Source organism: Xiphophorus maculatus, chromosome 8, assembly GCF_002775205.1.
Source record: "Xiphophorus maculatus strain JP 163 A chromosome 8, X_maculatus-5.0-male, whole genome shotgun sequence".
Lineage (NCBI taxonomy): Eukaryota > Metazoa > Chordata > Actinopteri > Cyprinodontiformes > Poeciliidae > Xiphophorus > Xiphophorus maculatus.
Genome location: NC_036450.1, coordinates 3,349,112 through 3,367,796, shown reverse-complemented (window position 1 = coordinate 3,367,796; position 18,685 = coordinate 3,349,112). Strand labels below are relative to the sequence as shown.

Here is an 18,685-nt window from a genome sequence, read left to right as displayed (position 1 = left end):
AGTTCCTTTATTGGCAGCCCAAGGAAAGTAGGAGTCCGTTTTAGTTTTCAGTTTTTAAGTCTAAAATATTCCTGACCACATGTAAAATTGTACAGCGAATACAAAGTGTTATCATCCAAACCAAATTGTGATAATTTGTTCTAAACTCATATTTATCATCCACTGGCCCTAACATTATTACCTCTAAAATTCATACAAATAATACAATGAAATTATAAAACTGTATTTAAATTGTTTATATTAATTTTAAAAATTAATAACATTAAACTTTGATGTGGGAATTTTAACCCTGACCTCAAAATCCAAAATGGCCACCTTGCAGAAAACAGCCAACCAATTTCAAGGAGATTTTAAAGAGAAGTATCAGATTAAAACAAGACAGCAACTAAAGTTGTTGAAAAGTTGTTTAATATGTAACTTTATAAAATTGCATATGGTTTTTACATTTATTATGACCCATATTATTGGAAGAAAATCTTATTTCCCTTTCCAAATGCTGACAAAGAGACGGATCCACGAATGTCTGGAAAGTTTTCCAATGATTGTCCAAGCTTTCACTTCAGGAAAAAAAACAGCATGCAAGGAAAATTACAATTAAACCTCCAGTTTTCCAGTAAATGCTCATCATTCAGCTGAAGGTAACTTCTTACAGAAAACTAAACAGATTTAACAAATGTAGCTGAATTGTCATTTATTGTTAAAAGAAATACGACCTTCTATTTCTGACATTAAATGAAACTAACCTTATATTTTTAAAGGGCCAGTTGTGACAGAATGTGCTAACAAAACTAGCAATTAAATTGTTAAAATATTAAGTATCTTTTCACTCAATGAGAACTTCTTAAAGTTAAATAATATTAAATATATTTTCACCTTGACCTAATTTGGCAGAATACAAATAAACTTGCTGATTTGATTGATAAAATAATATTTAAGGACACTTTAACATAAAAGGGCCACATTAAAACTTCTGACGGGCCGGATTTGGCCCCCGAGCCTCAAGTTTGATACCTGAAAGAATTTTCAAAACATAACTGACCTAAAACAGGAAGTTCAGTTAATGTCAGACAGTGAAGAAGAAAATACAAGTGTGCTTTAATAAAAGATGTAAACATTTGGTTTACAACTCTGAAATCATTTATGAAATACAAAATACTCAGATATAAAGGCAAAAAATACACAAAAAATTAAAAACTTTAAAAAAATATTTCACAGTTTTAAATGAAAAGAAAAAATTGAATGAAAGTAAAAGGATAATTTACAGTCCAGCTGATGCTGTAGTCCAGAAAACAGATTTTCTGGCTTCATTTATGGAACAGCATCAATATTACCAAAGTATGTGACAGTGAAACATGATAGAAATATTAAATACATAAAAAAGTAAATGCATGACCCTTTCGTTTATCATTTTCACAAATTCTGTTAAAAAAAAAAACAATTGAATTAGTGAAAATTAGATCAACTAGATTAACAAGTTCTGGGTGATTAATACTGAAAAAAGACAAAATTAAGACATGAGTCGAGTTATTCCTCTATAATTACAGAGCACCTGGATTTTCAGAACTTGTTACAATATTGACCTTTTTTGACTCCATTCCTTCACGATCTAGATTATTTATGAGATTCCAAACCTGCTTTTTAAAACAAGTAAGCTACACAGCGATGGATATTTCTGAGAGGGTGTGCTAACTTTCTTCCACCAGAACAGACGAACCTCAACGTTAAAACCTCGTTTCATTTGTTCTAATTCATTTATTTATGAGGCTAAAATGTTGCCATCTGTCTGTGGTGGGCACACTAACGCTAAACTGCTAACCCGCTAATAGCATAGCTAATTTTATCAGTTAGCAGTTTAGCATTTTTGCTAAATTTGAAAACATTTAGCGCACTAAGCTTCCACTAAATACATTTTCCCCAATAAAGTTTAAAGAGCTAATTTGGCTGTTTTAAAACCCAAACGTCTAACTGCTTGACCTCTTGAACTAGTTAGACGTTTATATTAATGCTCTTATTTTGAAAGGGGTAAAAACTTCAAATTGGAATTGAAATTAACGTCTTAGCCCTCTATCATTAGCTTCTGCTAAAAAAGCTAACTGGTGCAGCAGTTTACTGTTACTCTAAAAAACAAAATTTACTGTTAGCTTCTGCTAAATGGGATAGCGCTTTAGCATTAGCAGAACTAATGTTTATGATTAGCGTTTAGAGCTAATCATACCTTTCTAACTACCTTGTTAGCTCGCTAACAAGGTAGCTTGCTACAAACACCAGTGGCAATGCCCACCACTGGTATTTGTTTCCTTTGATTTCCCATCTGCAGATCCAGATCTTCCCTGTAGCATCTTTTTGTTAGCTGTGCTGGTTTAAGGTGGAACAGTGTCACTGGGTCCAGGTTTCTCTGAACGCCTCCGGCTCCTGCTGCTATTTTAAGCTAGCTGAAACCGAGCCAGGGTCACCTCCAGGAACTGACCTCCCTTTAGATTAACAAGTTCTGGGTGATTTGATCCCCGGCTGATTTACGGTGTGACGCTTCCCAGCAGGTCGGGGGTCAGGTAGCCGTCGGGCGTAGCTGGTATTTTGGGGCCGGTCAGGTTGGGGGCCGGCGTCGGTGTCAGTAGGAGGCTGTTCTGGATGTCCACGCCTTCCACCACGGTGTAGACAGGAGCAGCGGGCAGCTGGGCTACGCACTCAGGAAGCTCTGCTAACCGCTTCGTCTCAGAGCTGCTGTCTCTCTGATCTGCGTTCACCAAGACGCCATCTTGTTTCTTACCCTTCTCCTCCTCCATGTTTGTCTCTTTAATGGTGGTTTTCTCCAGCAGAACGCTCCCAGACAACCCGACCTCGCCAACCTGCGTGTACGCCGCCGCCTCCCTGCCCTCCACAGGTACAAACGCCGAGCTTTGCTCCACGGCGGTCGCCTCCTGATGGACGGGCAACGCGCAGGCCTCGCTCAGCAGATCCGGCTCGCAGCAGCTGGAGCGGCCCGAGTCGTCGTCCCTGAAGACGGTGGAGTGTGGAGACGACGGGGAGCAGTCCATGAGGCAGCCCGTGTCCACGTCCAGCAGCTTGTCGTTGGACTCCTCGATGTCCAGTTCGATGAACTCCACCCAGGGGTCGTTGTAGAGCTCCGGCCGGAGGTCGGGCGGGCCGGTGAGGATGGATGTGAGCTCTCGGAGTTTCCCTTTCTGGAACAAACACGGTTCAGACACCCATGACATCCCACAAAACCCAAAATAGACGTTTATATTTCAATTTCGACCTTAAACAGAAAGTAAAAATTCACATTTTAAATGTTTTTGTGATTCCATTTGGGTCTAGCTGGCTTCTAAAAACAATCCAAATGCTTAAAATAAACACCGAAATGTTTTTTGGCAACAAGTCTTTGTTTTTAGGTTCTGGGAAATGAGCCGTTTCAAAAACTTCCAGAATGTAACGTCAAAATCTGCAGGCACTGTCCGTCACCTAGCAACCCCAGCAGAGTTCTGCCCGTTACCTGACAACCCAACAATGGGTTATACAAAATATGTTCATACATTTTTTATTTTTATACAAAATCCTTCTTAGATAACAAGATTTTTTTCTTGTTATTATTACATGGTCAAATATCTTGTTATAAGTTTAATATTAAGTATTTACTTTAAACAAGCTCTTATATCTTGCTGTTCAGTTGTTTGTTAGTTTTGTCTTATTTCAACTGACTTAAGATTTTTGCACTAGAAACTAAACCAAAAATACTTTGTAAGATTTTGTTTTATTTATAGTGTATAATTTTAGCCAGAAAAAACCCAACTGTAGGAAAAAATAAATGCATTTAATTCCTCAAAAAAATAATAAAACTACATATATTTTTTGATGTCTTTTAAAATCCTTCTTGTGGAAACTTGCCTTCAGTAGATTCGGGTCGATTCCTCGTATTTTCGGTCCAGGAACAGGAGGCAGGAGGATAAACATCAACCTGGAGCAGAAAAGAAAACAGCAGAAATCATTTCTTCTTCATTCTCTTGGTTCAGACTCAAATATTCTAATTCTGACAATCAGCTACTAACTTTTCCTGCTGTGAAATGATGACCAGCAGCAGGACGGCCACTAAAAACAACGTTCCAAAGATGAGCAAAGCCATAACTGGGAATCTGGAAACTGAAGGACAAAAAAAGTCAAATGAATGAATTGAAAAAGCAAAATGTTTTAGCACAGCTTTGTCAATGTTGACCTCTAGATGGGATGTGGATGAACACAGAGTCGCTGAAGTCTCCATAGTCCTTCCCTGCCAGCATTTTGCAGCGAACTCTGACCTCATAATTGACGTTGGTTTGAAGGCCGAACAGGGAGCGGTGCGTTGTTTTCACCAGGCCGGCCTGAGGAGCACAAAGGGTTAAAAACTCAAGTTATTATCTGGAAATAAAGAGGAACGATCTAGAGCCAGCTCAGCTTCAGTTACTACGCCTAGAAACTGGAGATCAGGCTGAAATCTGAGCCTTCAGAGTCACATAGAGACAGTTACAAAGTCAGCCTTCTGTCACCTGAGGAACAATGAGGAAATGATTGAAACTAAATCTTTAGTTTTCTCTGTTTATGAATGAATAACTTCTTATTCATTTGTTGTTTCTTATTTTTATTAACGGGAGGCTGAAAAATTCTTGTGGCTTAACTTTGAGACAAATAAGTCTGACTGATTGTTGGTAACGAGCCTCTGCACCCTAACGAACCGGCACGGCCACCCACCTGTTCCCAGCGCTCGGCGCCGGCCTGGCGGTACTGGGCGTCGTACTGCAGCGCTATCCATCCCGTCTCCACGTCGGCCGTCGCCGGAGGCCTCCAGCTCAGCATGGCGTCAAAGTGCGATCCGGTCAGGCTGACGTTCATCAGGGTCCAGTTGAGGCCGAACGGAGGGTCCGGTTTCACTGCAGAGCAGAAACACGGGATCAAACCAGGCAGAACATTCAAACACATTTTCTCTGATTGATCCTAATTAATCAATACAGTCTAGTTCAGTTTGCTATCCTAGCGCTGCGTTGTCAATCATAAGTTGAGTTTTTGTGGATTTCAGATATGAAGATATTTCAGGTTTTCCACTTTATTAAAGAACAGAAAAAAATAACTGAGAAAATTTCTAATATTTTATCAAAAAATAAATAACATTTACATGAAGAGTGAAAACGGTCATCTTCTTTAAAAGTTCTTTAGTTCAAATGAATGGATGAATGAATAATTGAAGGAATGGGCCAGTGCAGTCTGAATCCGTCCCTAAAGGATGTGACCATCATGTTTCCTTTCGTCAGCGCCTGAATGAACTGGAACAGTTCTCCGGAGAACTGGAACAAACCCAAACACTTTTCATAATTAAAACCAGTTGGACGTCATGTCTTCTGCAGAAGAATTTGTTTTCTGTCCCGCTGACAGGAGGAAGGTTTCTCTCCAGTGGAATCCAGAAACCAATCTGGACCGTCCTACTCTGAACTCACCCAGGTCTTCCAGGGAGAAGGAGATCTCGTCGTACAGGACGGCCCGGTCCCTGGAGCGCAGCTGCACCGTGTAGGACGTCCAGACCGTGGTGTGGTTCTCGTTGAAGAAGCACTCGTCTGGTCTCTCCGCGCTGTAGTGGGGACATTCGTTCCAGTTTTTCTCTGAGGCGCCGGGAAGCCTGAAAGGGAACACAGTCGACTACATTGAAGCAAGTTTAATTCAGCATTGCTAGCTTAATCACCAGAAAACAGACATTTCATAAGAATTGTTGAGTTTTTCTTTATAAAATCATAACTGCTCAGTCGTTGTCAATCATGCATATGACATACACACTGCACACTGATATACTGTTGGAAGCTAATACTGAACACTATACTGACATTACATAAAGTGCTAATATTACTTAGTCTGTAATAAAAAGTCTTCTAGAGTTCAGGTCTCCATTTAATTTCAAAATAAGAGCATGAAAGACCAAAACTTCAGCAGAAATATCGAACTTTATTCAACTGAATAAACAACAAAGTAAATTAGCGCTTTAGAATTTATATGAAAAAATGAATTAAGGGGAAGCTAAATGCGCTAAACGTTTTTAAAGTTAGCTAAAGTGCTAACAGTTAGTTCTGCTATTAGCACATTAGCATCCCCACTACTGGATTCATGTCTATATTTGATCTTCTGGCTCCAGTTGAAGTCATTTTATGATTATTCCAGTTGAAATAAATAATCATAAGCTAAACATTAAATTGCGTTTATTTGGCTGATTTAAAGCAGCATCACTTTGACCCGCTGGTGGACTTTGCCTGTTCGAAAGAGATAACTCTGCTTCCAATTTATCACAGTCCACCCTGAGGTCATGTTTCTAAACCTGAAGCAGGTTGTCATGTTTTTAAAAAGCCTTCCTGCATCTTTAAAGTGGAGGAAAATGCAGGTTTATGGATTAGTGAAGACAATGTTTTCCTTACACTCTGTTGAAGTAGAACAGGCGTAAATCTTTTGGTTCTGATAGGTTCTGGAAGGAGCCGGCGCTCCATCTGCAGACGAAAGTCTCCATGTTGCGCGAGACGCAGTCGGTGAAGTGCGGCCGCACTGGAGAGGAAAAGAAAATATTATTTACACATTTTATTAAAAACAATAGCTGCGAAACAAAAAGGCCTCGGATATTTTTCATAACTGACTGATTGTTTCATATCTGACATTTTGTGTGGAAGTGTGGGCTAAAAGTTGTAAACATCAATAGATTCTTTTTTTATTACAAAAGAGAGCAAAGAGTCATAAGTGAAGTGGATACAGAAATCACACAAACCCAACAGTTGATCAGTTAAACTTATTGAACCTGAGCAAAATATTTTAAAATGTGCACAGAGCACAAACACAACCAAACAATATTCAAAACAGATTTGGAAAGATAAAGAAAATACTACGAAAGAGGAATAGGGCAGCTGGAAAATAAAAACAATTCTGACTTCAATTCAGAATTCAGAAAAAAAATCTCAGTTCTTTGAAATAATTTGATAAAGTCAGGATTATGAGAAAAAAATCTGAATTCTGAGGAGAGATATTAAAATTCAGAGAAATCATTAAGAAATATGAGGAGGAAAAACTCAGAATTCTGAGAAATTTTGTGAAAAGAAAATCTGAATACTGAAAAAAAAATCTAAATTTTGAGAAATTTCTAAATTCTGAGACTGAAGTCAGAATTCTCAGGAAAATTTCAAAACCCAAGAAAAATTCAGAATTCTGTGAAAAAATTCAGAGTTCTGAATTTAAATCTCTTTCTGGATTAAAAAATGTTGAAAATCATTGAACAAGCTGATGTTTTGTTCTGTACTTGTGTGTTTGAAATATTTCTATAAGCTTATACTTCTTTCTTTTCTTTTAGTTTTTACTTGAACTCCTGATATTTATGACTGAGTGAATGAGATAATAGATAAAATGGCGCTGAGCGCTGAGCGCCTCCCTTTGGCCGCCAGCGTTTTCCTGGAAGTCCACTTCAGACTCACTGCAGGAGGAGTTCGCTCCTCAGCTGTCGTGGAATAATCTGTTTGTTCTCACCGTACCGAGAAACGCGCTCACACAGAAACAGGCATGCGGCTCGGGTTTTACTGCCTGCACAAATTGAGAGCATGTGTGCCTGGAGCAGCTCTCTGTGGAGCTGCTACAGGCTGCCGGCCCAGTAAACACCACATCTGGCAGAAAACACAGAAATTGCCACTTCCTGCTGTCTGTACCGCCAAAGTAAAACATTCATCTTTACTAAATGCAGTTTGTTCCATATAATCCTGAAAAATTCAGTAGTTTTGTGTCTTTGCAGCTTCAGGATCCGAGCTAAAACGATTTTAGAATAACGAGCAAAGAGCTTTGTTTGCATAAAAGTTATTTAACTGATGGTTGAAGGAGCCGAACAAAATAATTCAGTCAAAAAATATATATTATTTAATCTTAAATTCAAAATTATTCAAAGTTACTATAGATGGAGAAAATTGTTACATTTATATATTATTTTGCACAGTTTTGGCTTCATTACTCCCAAGTGCTGTCGATCAACCTAATGTACTAGCTGCTAAATGTGCTGCTGGTGGAGAAACAATTACAGAAAAACCGTTTACTTCCCATCATCAGTGGCTATGCTAACTTATAACAAGCTAAGTGCAGCACAGCAGAGAGAAAAGAGGATGATTGGCAGCGCTAAGTCCCGCCTCCTGGCTCTGATTGGTTGATTCTAGTTAACACTGGGAGAAAACGGAGGAGTTACATTTTTACAGATTAAACTGTCACAATATAGTGACAGTTTCAACAAATATGTACAAAATATTTTCATAAGTTACACACTGCAGCTTTAAGGTCATTCTTTGCTTTGTTTCATTTTAATGTTTCATGTTTTGCTGAGAAGGTAAGAAAATCAAGAATTTACTAGTTTTCCTTATTTTCTCTTTTGACTGGATGATTTTAGCCAACGTAACGTAACGTAACGTAGCCAACGTAAAGTTGGACGCCCCCCGCTTAAAGCAGAGGAACAACGGCAGCATTCCTCACTCTGGTTGTGAAAACAGAGAAAACCACCTGCAGGCCATCAGCAGCTCAACAGCTCACAAGTCCAGACTGGCTGAGCGCCTGCGACAATGATGACGATGATGAAGGTGATGTATGCTGTACTTTTGGCCCACTTCAGAGAACAGGAGTAAGGGGTTAAAAATAACCTGTTTACCAGATAACCGGCTCCTCCTCCTGTTCAGGGCCGAGCTTCGTCAGGATTAGGAGAAAAATGTGACACCCAGCTATGTGGTCAGAAAACTCAGTGGGGGAGGAGAGAACATGAGGGTTCGACCGGCCGACCCACTAACCTGCTACTGCAGGTTCCACCAGCTGAAATTTAACACCTTTACATCCACAATGAATGAAATATAAGAACTTTATCCACAGAAATGCATGAATGGTGTCCAGCAAACTGGTTATAAATTTACATTTACCCAAGCTAGCTAGCTACAATGTTAGCAGCTAGTTAGTGGTAGTATCAGATATGATGGGTTATTACTGCAGATAGAAAAAAACAGATGAAATGTCTACCAAAAAAACATTAATAAAAAAGGAATTTTTTTAGCTCTAAAAGTTAAAAATTTGGAGGATGGTTTTCTTTTCAGCAAACACAACCCGAGGCTCCTCTACTTAGCTAGTTTTTGGGATGACCTGTTGGATGGACAAACAGATGGATGGATTAAGAAAATGAACAAAAGTCGAAAAATTTTTACTTCTGAAACTCTGAAATATCAAAGTCTAGCAAACTTGAGATTGAGCTCAATCTTTCTGTTATTCAGGGGTATGTTACCAGCTAGTTAGCGGTAGCCTGAACCGTCTCCAATCAACAGAATGAAGACCAGTGAGACTCAAACTTATGGCTGACAAAATCCCCGCCAGAAAAAAAACAAACATAGATCATACGACATTAAATAGTCCTGTAAAGACAGAATTTCAGAAATTGGATAAACATTTTAAAGGCCAACTTGCTTTTTTTCATTAAGACTTTTTTTTAGTATATTATCAACTAGCTAGAGGTAGCCTCAAACGGCCGGAGTCACATTTGAGTGCAACTGAAACTGAAACTTTAGCCTGACAGAAAATTCCCGCGAAAAAGCAAACATAGAATATATACTATTATAAATATTATTGTCGAAACAAAATTTAAGAAAATGAATTAAGACATTAAAGGCCAACTTACTATCATTTCTTCATTAATAGCGTTTTTTATATTAGCAACAAGCTAGCGGTAGCCTCAACCGTCTGGAGTTACAGAAAGTAAAGATGTGCCGGGCGGGTGCGACTGAAACTTTCGCCTGACAGAAAATCCCCGCGAGAAAAAAAAAACATAGAATATATATTAAATAGTCTTTTCGAAACAGAATTTAAAAAATGGTCTTAATTTAAAGGAGTGTTACTTTTTTTTTAATGAAGTGAGACTTCTAAAGAAGTGGTCGGACATTTCAGGAGGCGCGCTGCGGACACCCCGACTCTCCCCTCGCCTTTCAGTAACGTCAACTTGAGCGTGTCTGTTTGCTCAGCGGCTGTCAGGCACAGTTCACCCCGCTGAAGATAAACACCACGGAGCGGCACGTCCCCTACTCCTTACGCCGGGATTACCTCCCGGATGCGGACGTAACCTCACGCCGTGTTCCCATCACACACACAGAAAGCTGATAGCGGAGCCGTCACCAGATCTACAGTAAACATGTTTACGCCTTGATTTATCCCCCCAAAGCTGCCAGCAATCTATTTCAGGGCGCAGCACAACATCCTGCATGCATTTCCATAAATCCAGATGAGCTTCCTGTCCACTGAGGCGCAGGAAACATTCTCTGGGCGGACAAAGTCATTCATTAATTATCAGGCGGGACGCGGCGTACTGGCCGGCCGCTCCGTGTTAATTAGCAGGACCTTTGGACCCATTAAGGCCCGTGGGAAGCCGCCATTATGCTTCCTATCGGGCCAAGAGGTTATTCAAAGCAAACGTTCAGCCGTCAGTCAGTGTGCTCCAGCAGGGTTGCCAGGTTGGACGGGTCTCTACCCAAGTCTGAAGTTGTTTGCTGTCAAAATTGGATCTGGTTCTGAATACCAACAATGTTTTAAATCAGTGGAGCCCAAAGTGGGTCTTTGAGGGCTGCATGTTTTAGTTCTCTTCCTGGTTTAACGCTCAAATGATGGCTCATTAGAGGCCTAAGAAGAACATTGACATGCTGAAAAGGTTGTTGGTACAACCAGGGAGAGAACTAAACCATGCAGGATGCCGGCCCTCCAGGACCAACTTCGGCCCCCTGTTTTAAATTATCACAAGTTTATAAATGCAGTCGATGACCTAAAGCATGAATTATATTCTTTATATCCGAGTATAGGAGTCACTCAAAGAAAATAACAAAAAATAGAATCATAAGAAAAAAAGTTGTGAGTGCAAATAATGAAAGATTAAAGGCATAAAATTAAAAGAATAAAATTCTATTATTATTGGAATAAAGCCACACGAATATAAAGTTTAAATAATACAAGAATAAAGTCAAAATAATACGACAATAAAGTCATAAAATTACCAAAATAAGACGAGATGATTTAATTCTCGTCTTATTTTGGTAATTTTATGACTTTATTCGTGTAATTTTACTATTTATTTATTATTCTCAATGGCTCTAATACTCCAACGTAAATATAAATCCAGTGCTGTTGATGTGAGTTTCCTTCCTTAAAGGTTGAGATTTGTAAGGTTTTCTGTTGGGTTTGGTCTGGACACTGTCAGTCCGATCTGGCAACCCTGTGTGGCTCTCCAGGGAGAAAACCTGGACCTGATGAGCCGAAGAATCTGCTTCCTGCACCGGATCGACTCAGCAGAACGAGCCTCATAAATAACCGGAAATCCTTCTGTTTTTCCTCGCAGCCTGGACTCCTCTGCCACTTTTCCCTCCATTTCAAATCAATCCTGCTGATGATTTTCCCCAAACAGAGTTAAATCGAACCCGTTTTGTTGCAGTAATAATGAGGTGAAAGTGTCGGGCAGGAAGCCATGAGGGGACAACAAAACGGGACTGTGGAAACAAAAACAGCAGGACCAGGCGGGCCCACCAGTCCAAACAAAGTCTGAATCAAACCGCCTGGCTGGGAAAACTCGGTCCGGTTGATTCGTAGAAGCAGAACCTCTGAGGGCTTCGACATGGCTGGAAAAGTGAAGCTATTTTAGACGACTCATTACTTAAAAATGTCCTGCAGTGAACTCTGCAGCTGGGAAAAAGGGAGGCTACTCACTTTTTCTATTTTTATTCATTTCTTTCCTGTTTTTAATTTCATTTTGTAGCTTTTATGTATCTGAGCTTGTAGTTTATTTTTATGTTTTTGGTTTGGAAGGCAGGAAAGAGCTAAAATTAAAACGAAAAAACTTTTTTTTCCAATACATATATTTAAAAAATACACAAAATATATTTTATTAACCCCTTAACCTTAAACCCCTAAATCACCAAAAACGGCTGAAAAGGCAAACCCAAATTAAATCAGCTGCTGTTCTAGAACAAGTTGGAGTGAACATGAAAGCATCTCTCCTTCGACTCCCCCTCCACCCAGTCTGCCCCCCACCTTCTCTCCTTCTTCGAAACCGCCCCCGCCACCATTCCCTCGGCCCCCCATTCCCGCTCAACGGTACGCTCTGCCCACCTCACTCTGACGGCAGCAGCGGACGACTAAAAGTTTTCGGTATTCTCTGATCCAAAACGGGTCAGTTCTTACGGCCATAATCGTCCACTCCTGTGAGTTGGGAAGTTCTGCTGAAGAAATACATCCAGTTCCGACACGTTCTGACAACGTGTCTCTCCTTTGGTGAGAAAAACTCCTGTAAACACCGTTACGCATGAGGACGCATGAGGAAGCATGAGGAAGCACAGAGCCTGACTTTGACGCAACAAAGACGCACGCTGGTGGATTCGCATGCAACTGGTGGATTCATGTCAAAACAAATCCCAAAATGCCTGATGTCACATGACACGTGTTGGATACACATTGGTGGCTTTAGATTTAGATGACCAGTCAGAAATATTCCAGAAAGAATACAGGCAAGTCAAAGTGAGCTCAATCGCTCTCTGGATATTATTGGCTCAGGAAAAGCCAATAATATCTTTCGACCATAACATTATTGGTCGAATGCTGTGTCAATCAAAATAGGGGGCTGTGGCGTAGAGGTTAGCGCGACCCGTATTTGGAGGCCTTGGGTCCTCGACGCGGCCGTCGCGGGTTCGACTCCCGGACCCGACGACATTTGCCGCATGTCTTCCCCCCTCTCCTTCCCCGTTTCCTGTCAGCCCACTATCATTTAAGGGACACTAGAGCCCACAAAAATACCCCCTGGAGGGGTAAAAAAAAAAATGGGGGGCTGTAGGTTGCCCAACAAAAGCGTCATCAATGAAACCCGGAAGAGTTTAAACCCTTAAATCTCAACCCCGGAAAATACAATGGAAAAACGTCAGGCGGGCGTTCCGGTTCAAACTGGGTCAAACTGTAAGTTCACAAAACAGCCAAGTAAATGAGAGCTTCAGAATATATCTGGAAAAAATGATTTAAGGGAAGCTAAGTGAGCTAAATGTTTTTAAAGTTAGCAAAAACGCTGACGTGCTAATCATCTAACTACTTGAATATTTCCTAAGAGTTGATAACCAAAACTCAAACATACATGTTTAGTTTTATTCAACTGAAAATTTAGAAAACAACCAAGAAAATTCTTTAAGCGTGTTAGCGTTAACGTTGACAACATTTAGCGCACTTAGCTTATCCTGACTTCATTTTTGCTGTAAATTCTAAACAATGGATAACACAGTTAGCCAACACAGATGCCAAACTTTATTCAACTAAAAATTTACAAAATATCCAAGTAAATTAGCATCTCAGGATGTAATTTAGGGGATGCTAAGTGTGCTAAATGTTTTCAAAGTTAGCAAAACACGTAAACGTCTAACTACTTGAAGAATTTAGCAGTTAATAACCAAAACTTCAACATTTGTGAGCTTTTATTCAACTGAAAGTTTACAAAATAGCCAATTATCACCTCAGAATTGAATTTAGGGGAAGCTAAGCATGCTAAATGTTTTCAAAGTTAGCAAATGCTTTATATAAAAGATTAGCTATGCTGTTAGCGCATTAGCAGAAGTGTGCCCACCACTGATTTGGAATTATGTTCCACAGAAAAATGTGTGAATACTGAACATCTTAGTTGGGTCAGAAACATGTCTGAATCAGCCGTTCATCAAACATGTCTGACTTTTTTTTTAAACTACAACCAACAATTTCGTTTTGCTGTCGTAGAAAAGTCATTTCAGTTTCAACAAAAAGTCATAAAACATAAAAACCAAACCCAGCAGGGGAGCGCTGCACTGTTACGCAACCAAACCCGACTCCAGATGTCCAACCCGGCTGTAAACATTCACTGCAGACCTCAGCTGAAATGTGAGTCATGTGTGAAGAGTCTTTCTGCTGCCGCTGGACCCAAACCGGGCCCTTCGCACTGAACAGCTTCCCATTGTTTTCCCGCTTCAGAATTCCTGGTAATCCACTTCACCAGAAACCCGCTGGCTCTCTCTGCGGAGGCCGCGCATGTTGTGCAACACGCATTGTGCTCCAAGGCTGCACAGTTTTTACTGACTTAAAGAGACGATTTGTCCTGAAAACCCACCGAGGCAGAAACTAATCAGAGTCTCCAGACGAGTGGAAACCGTTCGGACCCGAAACACAGACGCCGTACCTGCATCAGGCTCCGACCGGAGGCCGAAGACGTGGAGGAAGAGGAGAAGCAGCGTGAGCGCCGCAGACGTCATGTTGAGCTGCGGAGGAAACATTAACACAAAGTTAGTTGGTTCCACCCAGAAAACCCACAGAGATCCAACCGTGAAGAACCATCACGCTCCCACCGAGCTTTCTGCACATAAATAACATTAAAATTCCTCCCAGAGCCTCGTTTAATCAATCACCGATGTGTTTGGAGGATTTCAGGATTTATTTGCAACATTCTGCCTCCAACACAACGAACAACTCAATGGAAACAGAGTTTAGCATTTTGGTGGATTTTCCTCTTTAAAAAGCGAAACCTTCAATAGGCCTTCAGGTTAGATTAAAACACTAAGAACTATCAGGTACGGAGGCGGGAGCATCATGCTGGGGGACAGCGACTAAAGTTTGAGACGATATGAAGAAGGTAAAAACTATTCAACCATTTCTGATGTTTTACCGTTTTATTGTTTTTACGATTCAATCATAATTAACAAAAAAAAATGTTTCCCTCTAATGTCAAAATAAAAACTGATTTCTGCAGAATAATCACAAATAAAAACGTTTTATATAAAACTAGTGAGTGCATAAATATTCTGTTAATTGTCATTATTATTTAGACATAATTTTGCACTTGGACATTAAAGTCTTTTTGGCAAATTATTTTGCCAAAATAAAAAAGTAAAGTTTTGCATTTTATCCTCTTTAACAGAAAGGCTTCCAGTTAATTTTTTATTTTGTTTGCACATCTGGAAGATGAATCAATCAGTTCTCATTTGCTTTACATTTGCTGTGTTTAGCAAAGTTCTATAAATTAATTAAAAGCATAAAAGTTTGTTTTTGAGTGTAGATGTGATCATATCTATAAGAAATTAGTGAGAATGTAAAAAACTTGCTTATTAAAAAAGACAAATAGTTTGTGATGTTGATGCCAATCTTCATTAGAAAGAGTTTTCAGTTTTGCTGTAATTAAAAGTAAAGAGTCTGTGTAGTTAGGGGCCGCACAAAATCAGTCTGGGGGACACAGTTGGCCCTGCGCCGCACTTTGAACACCCCTGGCTCAGTGTAAATATTTATTTATCTAGCAGCTTACATGCTTACAGTCAAAACTATTGTAATGAAACTGTTTGTTGCTAATAGCCGGCTTTAAACAGAAGAGGTTTCACTTTTATTTCCAAAGTTTGGTCACGCTCTATGGAACACAAACCAGAGGCGACAGGAACGCCGAGCCGCTCCCTATTGGCTGCCTGCCCGGCAGCTAAATGTGCTAATTGTTTTTCTTAGAAATAAGATCATCTAGTCTTTGAGTAAAGACAGACAGGTTTATTCGCCGTCTTTATTCCTAGAAAGAAACATTTATCTGTCCTACCAGGAAGACGCAGCTGAGTTCTGGCTGGGATTGGGTCGGCCTAGTCCAAACAGCAGTTCAGGGTCACTCCACTCCCCAAAAGTTGTGAAATCCACCAGCGCTCGTTTCTGAGTTTTTTTTTTCTTTTCTTGTTTTTCTGGAACATTTCTGAATGATTTCATCATGGAAAGCAAACCGAGGTTCTGATTTCACCTCAAAGTCAGGAATTAATTTCCTTACATTCACCTTAATGATCACATTAACGAAGCTTTACATTTATGAGTAACATGCATGTTTCAGTCATATTGCACTTATACTGACCTATTTGAACTGTTTTTTTTTCCCCAGGGGAGAAATAATTAAAATTGATTTCATTTCAAACGCGGTCAGAACCAGACAGAACCATTTAAAAGTGACCTGTGATGCAAAATTCACATTTTGCACATTGTTGTACTTTAATTTGGGTTTGTACTGATAAAAAAACAAACTGTTTTTTGCAGTAAGTTGATGTTTTTTTGTGTCTTGAAAAGGAGCAGTTTCAAAAACCTCTTGAGTGTAACATCCCAGCCCGTTACCTAGCAACCCAAGCTGAACTGCAGCTCATTTATTCAGCTGGTTTTTTTGCTGTATGTGCTGTACAACGGCTGCTGGAAAAGACAAGTGTTCTGTTGTTGACTTGCCATCCAGAAACCACTAGCTGCATTCTTCCTGGTTGTGCAGGAGGCTCTACTAATGCTTTTCAAAGATGTACAGTTGTTTAGTTGTGCATCTGTTTGCAGCCATTTTCATGTGTGAGTGTAAAGGTTGAGTTCATGACTGTGGCCAGCAGCAGATTATTTACATTTAAACTGACTAGACGGCCTAAATGAGCTAAAATCTCATTATCTAAGAATGATTTTGTGCAAAAAATAAAATGAACATGTTTTGTATAGGCCACAGATATATCCTAACCTGTTCAAGGAAGCACGATAAGTCGCATTTAATTCTCGTTATCTGACATTAGATCAACTTTTTTAAGGACAGTTGGCAGCAAACACTTCCACTAATCTGCTAATAGAGATGCTAATTTTACGTTTAGTGCTTTAGCATTTGTTAGCTTTGAAAACGTGAAACAATGTGATGGTTTTGCATCGCCATGCCACACACTCCTTGATTGAAATGATTATTTTTAACCTTCATCTATTCATTTGTTTAATAAAATGTCAGTTTTCTTGGAAAACGTGACGTTTTCTGGGTGACTAACATTTTGGTGTTAGTCTACAGTTTCTTGGGTTTTTCTGCTCCTCCTGTTGTTCTGAGTATTAAACAGCTCAGTAACTGTTTAGATTTGCATACCTCGTCTACGTGCCTGGAGGTTCATTTCCAGTTTGTTCATTACGTCAACCAGTTGGAAGCTCCTATTTATCAATGTGCAGACAAAAGCACTGGCATATTCATGTTCCCTCTTATCTCTCAAACCTCGTCCATGTAAGGAGTTCAGGGTCTGATAGCCTTCTTTCACAGAAACGCTTTATTTTCAGCTACAACGTGCAAACTGAGCTGGGGAAAAACTTCAACATGATCTCAGTGGAGACTTTATTGCAAGTGCTAACAGAGTGGAGTCACGAGAAACATGTTTGGAAATGTTTTTGCAAGATTCCCAGAGATTAGTCTGTAAAATGTTTAATTTTGTGCTACTTTTGTGCTATTTTTTCTGGTTAAATAAGGTCAAGTAATAGAAATAATATCTAAACCAGACATAGATATGCCTTAATGTTGTCAGATTTAAAAAAAATATTCCAGATTTTCCAATTATTCAGATGGATGCATTTACCTGCATGTTTATTTTTGATCGTCATATTTGATTAGAGATTTTTAAAGAATGAAATAAATGTGAGTTTGTGCTTCCATCTCTTGTTTTTAAGTTAATTCATGTTTGTTGAACGTTTATTTTGCCCTGTAATTAAACAGGTAAAGCACACATATAACATAATATGTTGCAAATATTAAACTAAATAACTAAGAATAAAATCACTGATTCTTGATAGAATGTCACTTTCTAGAAAAAATATAAATTCAGGAGATAAACCGTTGAAATGTGGAGGGGAAAAAACTGAAAATAATAACCAATCAGTACATTTAGCCGTTAAATCTGCCCACTTTCAGTCTGTTTACACAGATTTAAGGTGCAACTTTTTCCCTGTTTATCCAATTTCAGCCTGATTTTTAGGAAATGTGAAAATAAGTCAGCATTAAGCTCCAGCAGAACAAGCATAAACCGCGTTTAAGACGCTTAAAGATTGTTTTTAAGGAGCGCAGAGGAAGATCCTGGTGCTTACCTTGCGCACCAGCCCGCAGGTCTTACCCCAGAGAAGACCCCCGTTCACCCGCCGCCGCGGCTCCGCTGCCAGTCCCGGAGCTCCGGGGGTTTCCTCGATACACAAACCGACACAACGGCGACCAAACACGGACTCAAACTCCCGAATCGATGCGCTGACAGCAGCTGAAGGCGGTTCACCGGAGACAGCTGTCCTCCCGCTGTGTGACAGAGGCTGTGTGTCGATCTGCGGCGCTGCAGGTGCGATAAATACAGAGTGGCGCCATCTGCTGGTGGAGTCTGGGTACCGCAGGGGAAACGCAGACCGAGGACAACATTAGATGGAACAAAAAAGGAGTAAATTGCTGCCAAAAAACTCAGAAATTTAGAGACTGATCTCATACATTTTCTGGGGGAAAATAATTTAACTAGAAAATTTATGAGTTTGAAATTGCTAGAAAAAAAATTAAATTTTGAGATTAACCTCAGAAATTTTCCAGAAAAAGCCTCTAAATTTCAAGTCAAATTTTTTTAACTTATGGAAAAAAATAATTCTAGCAAATTTCAGAATTTTCAAACTCAAATTCAAAATTTCTGGGTTGTTAGGCAGAAATTTACTCTTTTCCCCTCCCTGTCTACAAATGCCCTGCTACGCCAATTTTTCACATATTTCTTTGCCGTGAATTTTTTTCTCCAATCTAGCAATAAAAGCCACATGAGAGTTTATGTACATTTGGAAAAAACCTAGTTGAAACCAAAGAAACATTTTGAAATTAAATGTAAAATTTAAATCAGGGAAAAAA

At 39.6% G+C, this 18,685-nt stretch overlaps 1 protein-coding gene across 3 annotated transcripts; it reads right to left on the bottom strand.

The window, feature by feature from the left end:
* Nucleotides 1-386: 386 nt before the first annotated feature.
* LOC102233795 (growth hormone receptor-like) lies at nucleotides 387-18,240 on the bottom strand. 3 transcript variants are annotated; one of them, XM_023337906.1, is made up of 9 exons: nucleotides 17,931-18,240; nucleotides 14,216-14,294; nucleotides 6,423-6,546; nucleotides 5,460-5,638; nucleotides 4,720-4,898; nucleotides 4,208-4,352; nucleotides 4,044-4,134; nucleotides 3,883-3,952; nucleotides 387-3,182 (listed from the first exon to the last, which is right to left on the bottom strand). In XM_023337906.1, the coding sequence occupies exons 2-9, from the start codon at nucleotides 14,286-14,288 to the stop codon at nucleotides 2,514-2,516; spliced, it is 1,530 nt and encodes a 509-aa protein (XP_023193674.1). In that variant the 5' UTR covers nucleotides 14,289-14,294; nucleotides 17,931-18,240; the 3' UTR covers nucleotides 387-2,513. The 3 variants fall into 3 exon arrangements, with proteins under 3 accessions (XP_023193674.1, XP_023193675.1, XP_005812497.1); XM_023337907.1 differs by having other exon boundaries at nucleotides 17,905-18,217; XM_005812440.2 differs by lacking the exon at nucleotides 17,931-18,240 and having other exon boundaries at nucleotides 14,216-14,324.
* Between the last annotated feature and the right edge of the window lie 445 nt (nucleotides 18,241-18,685).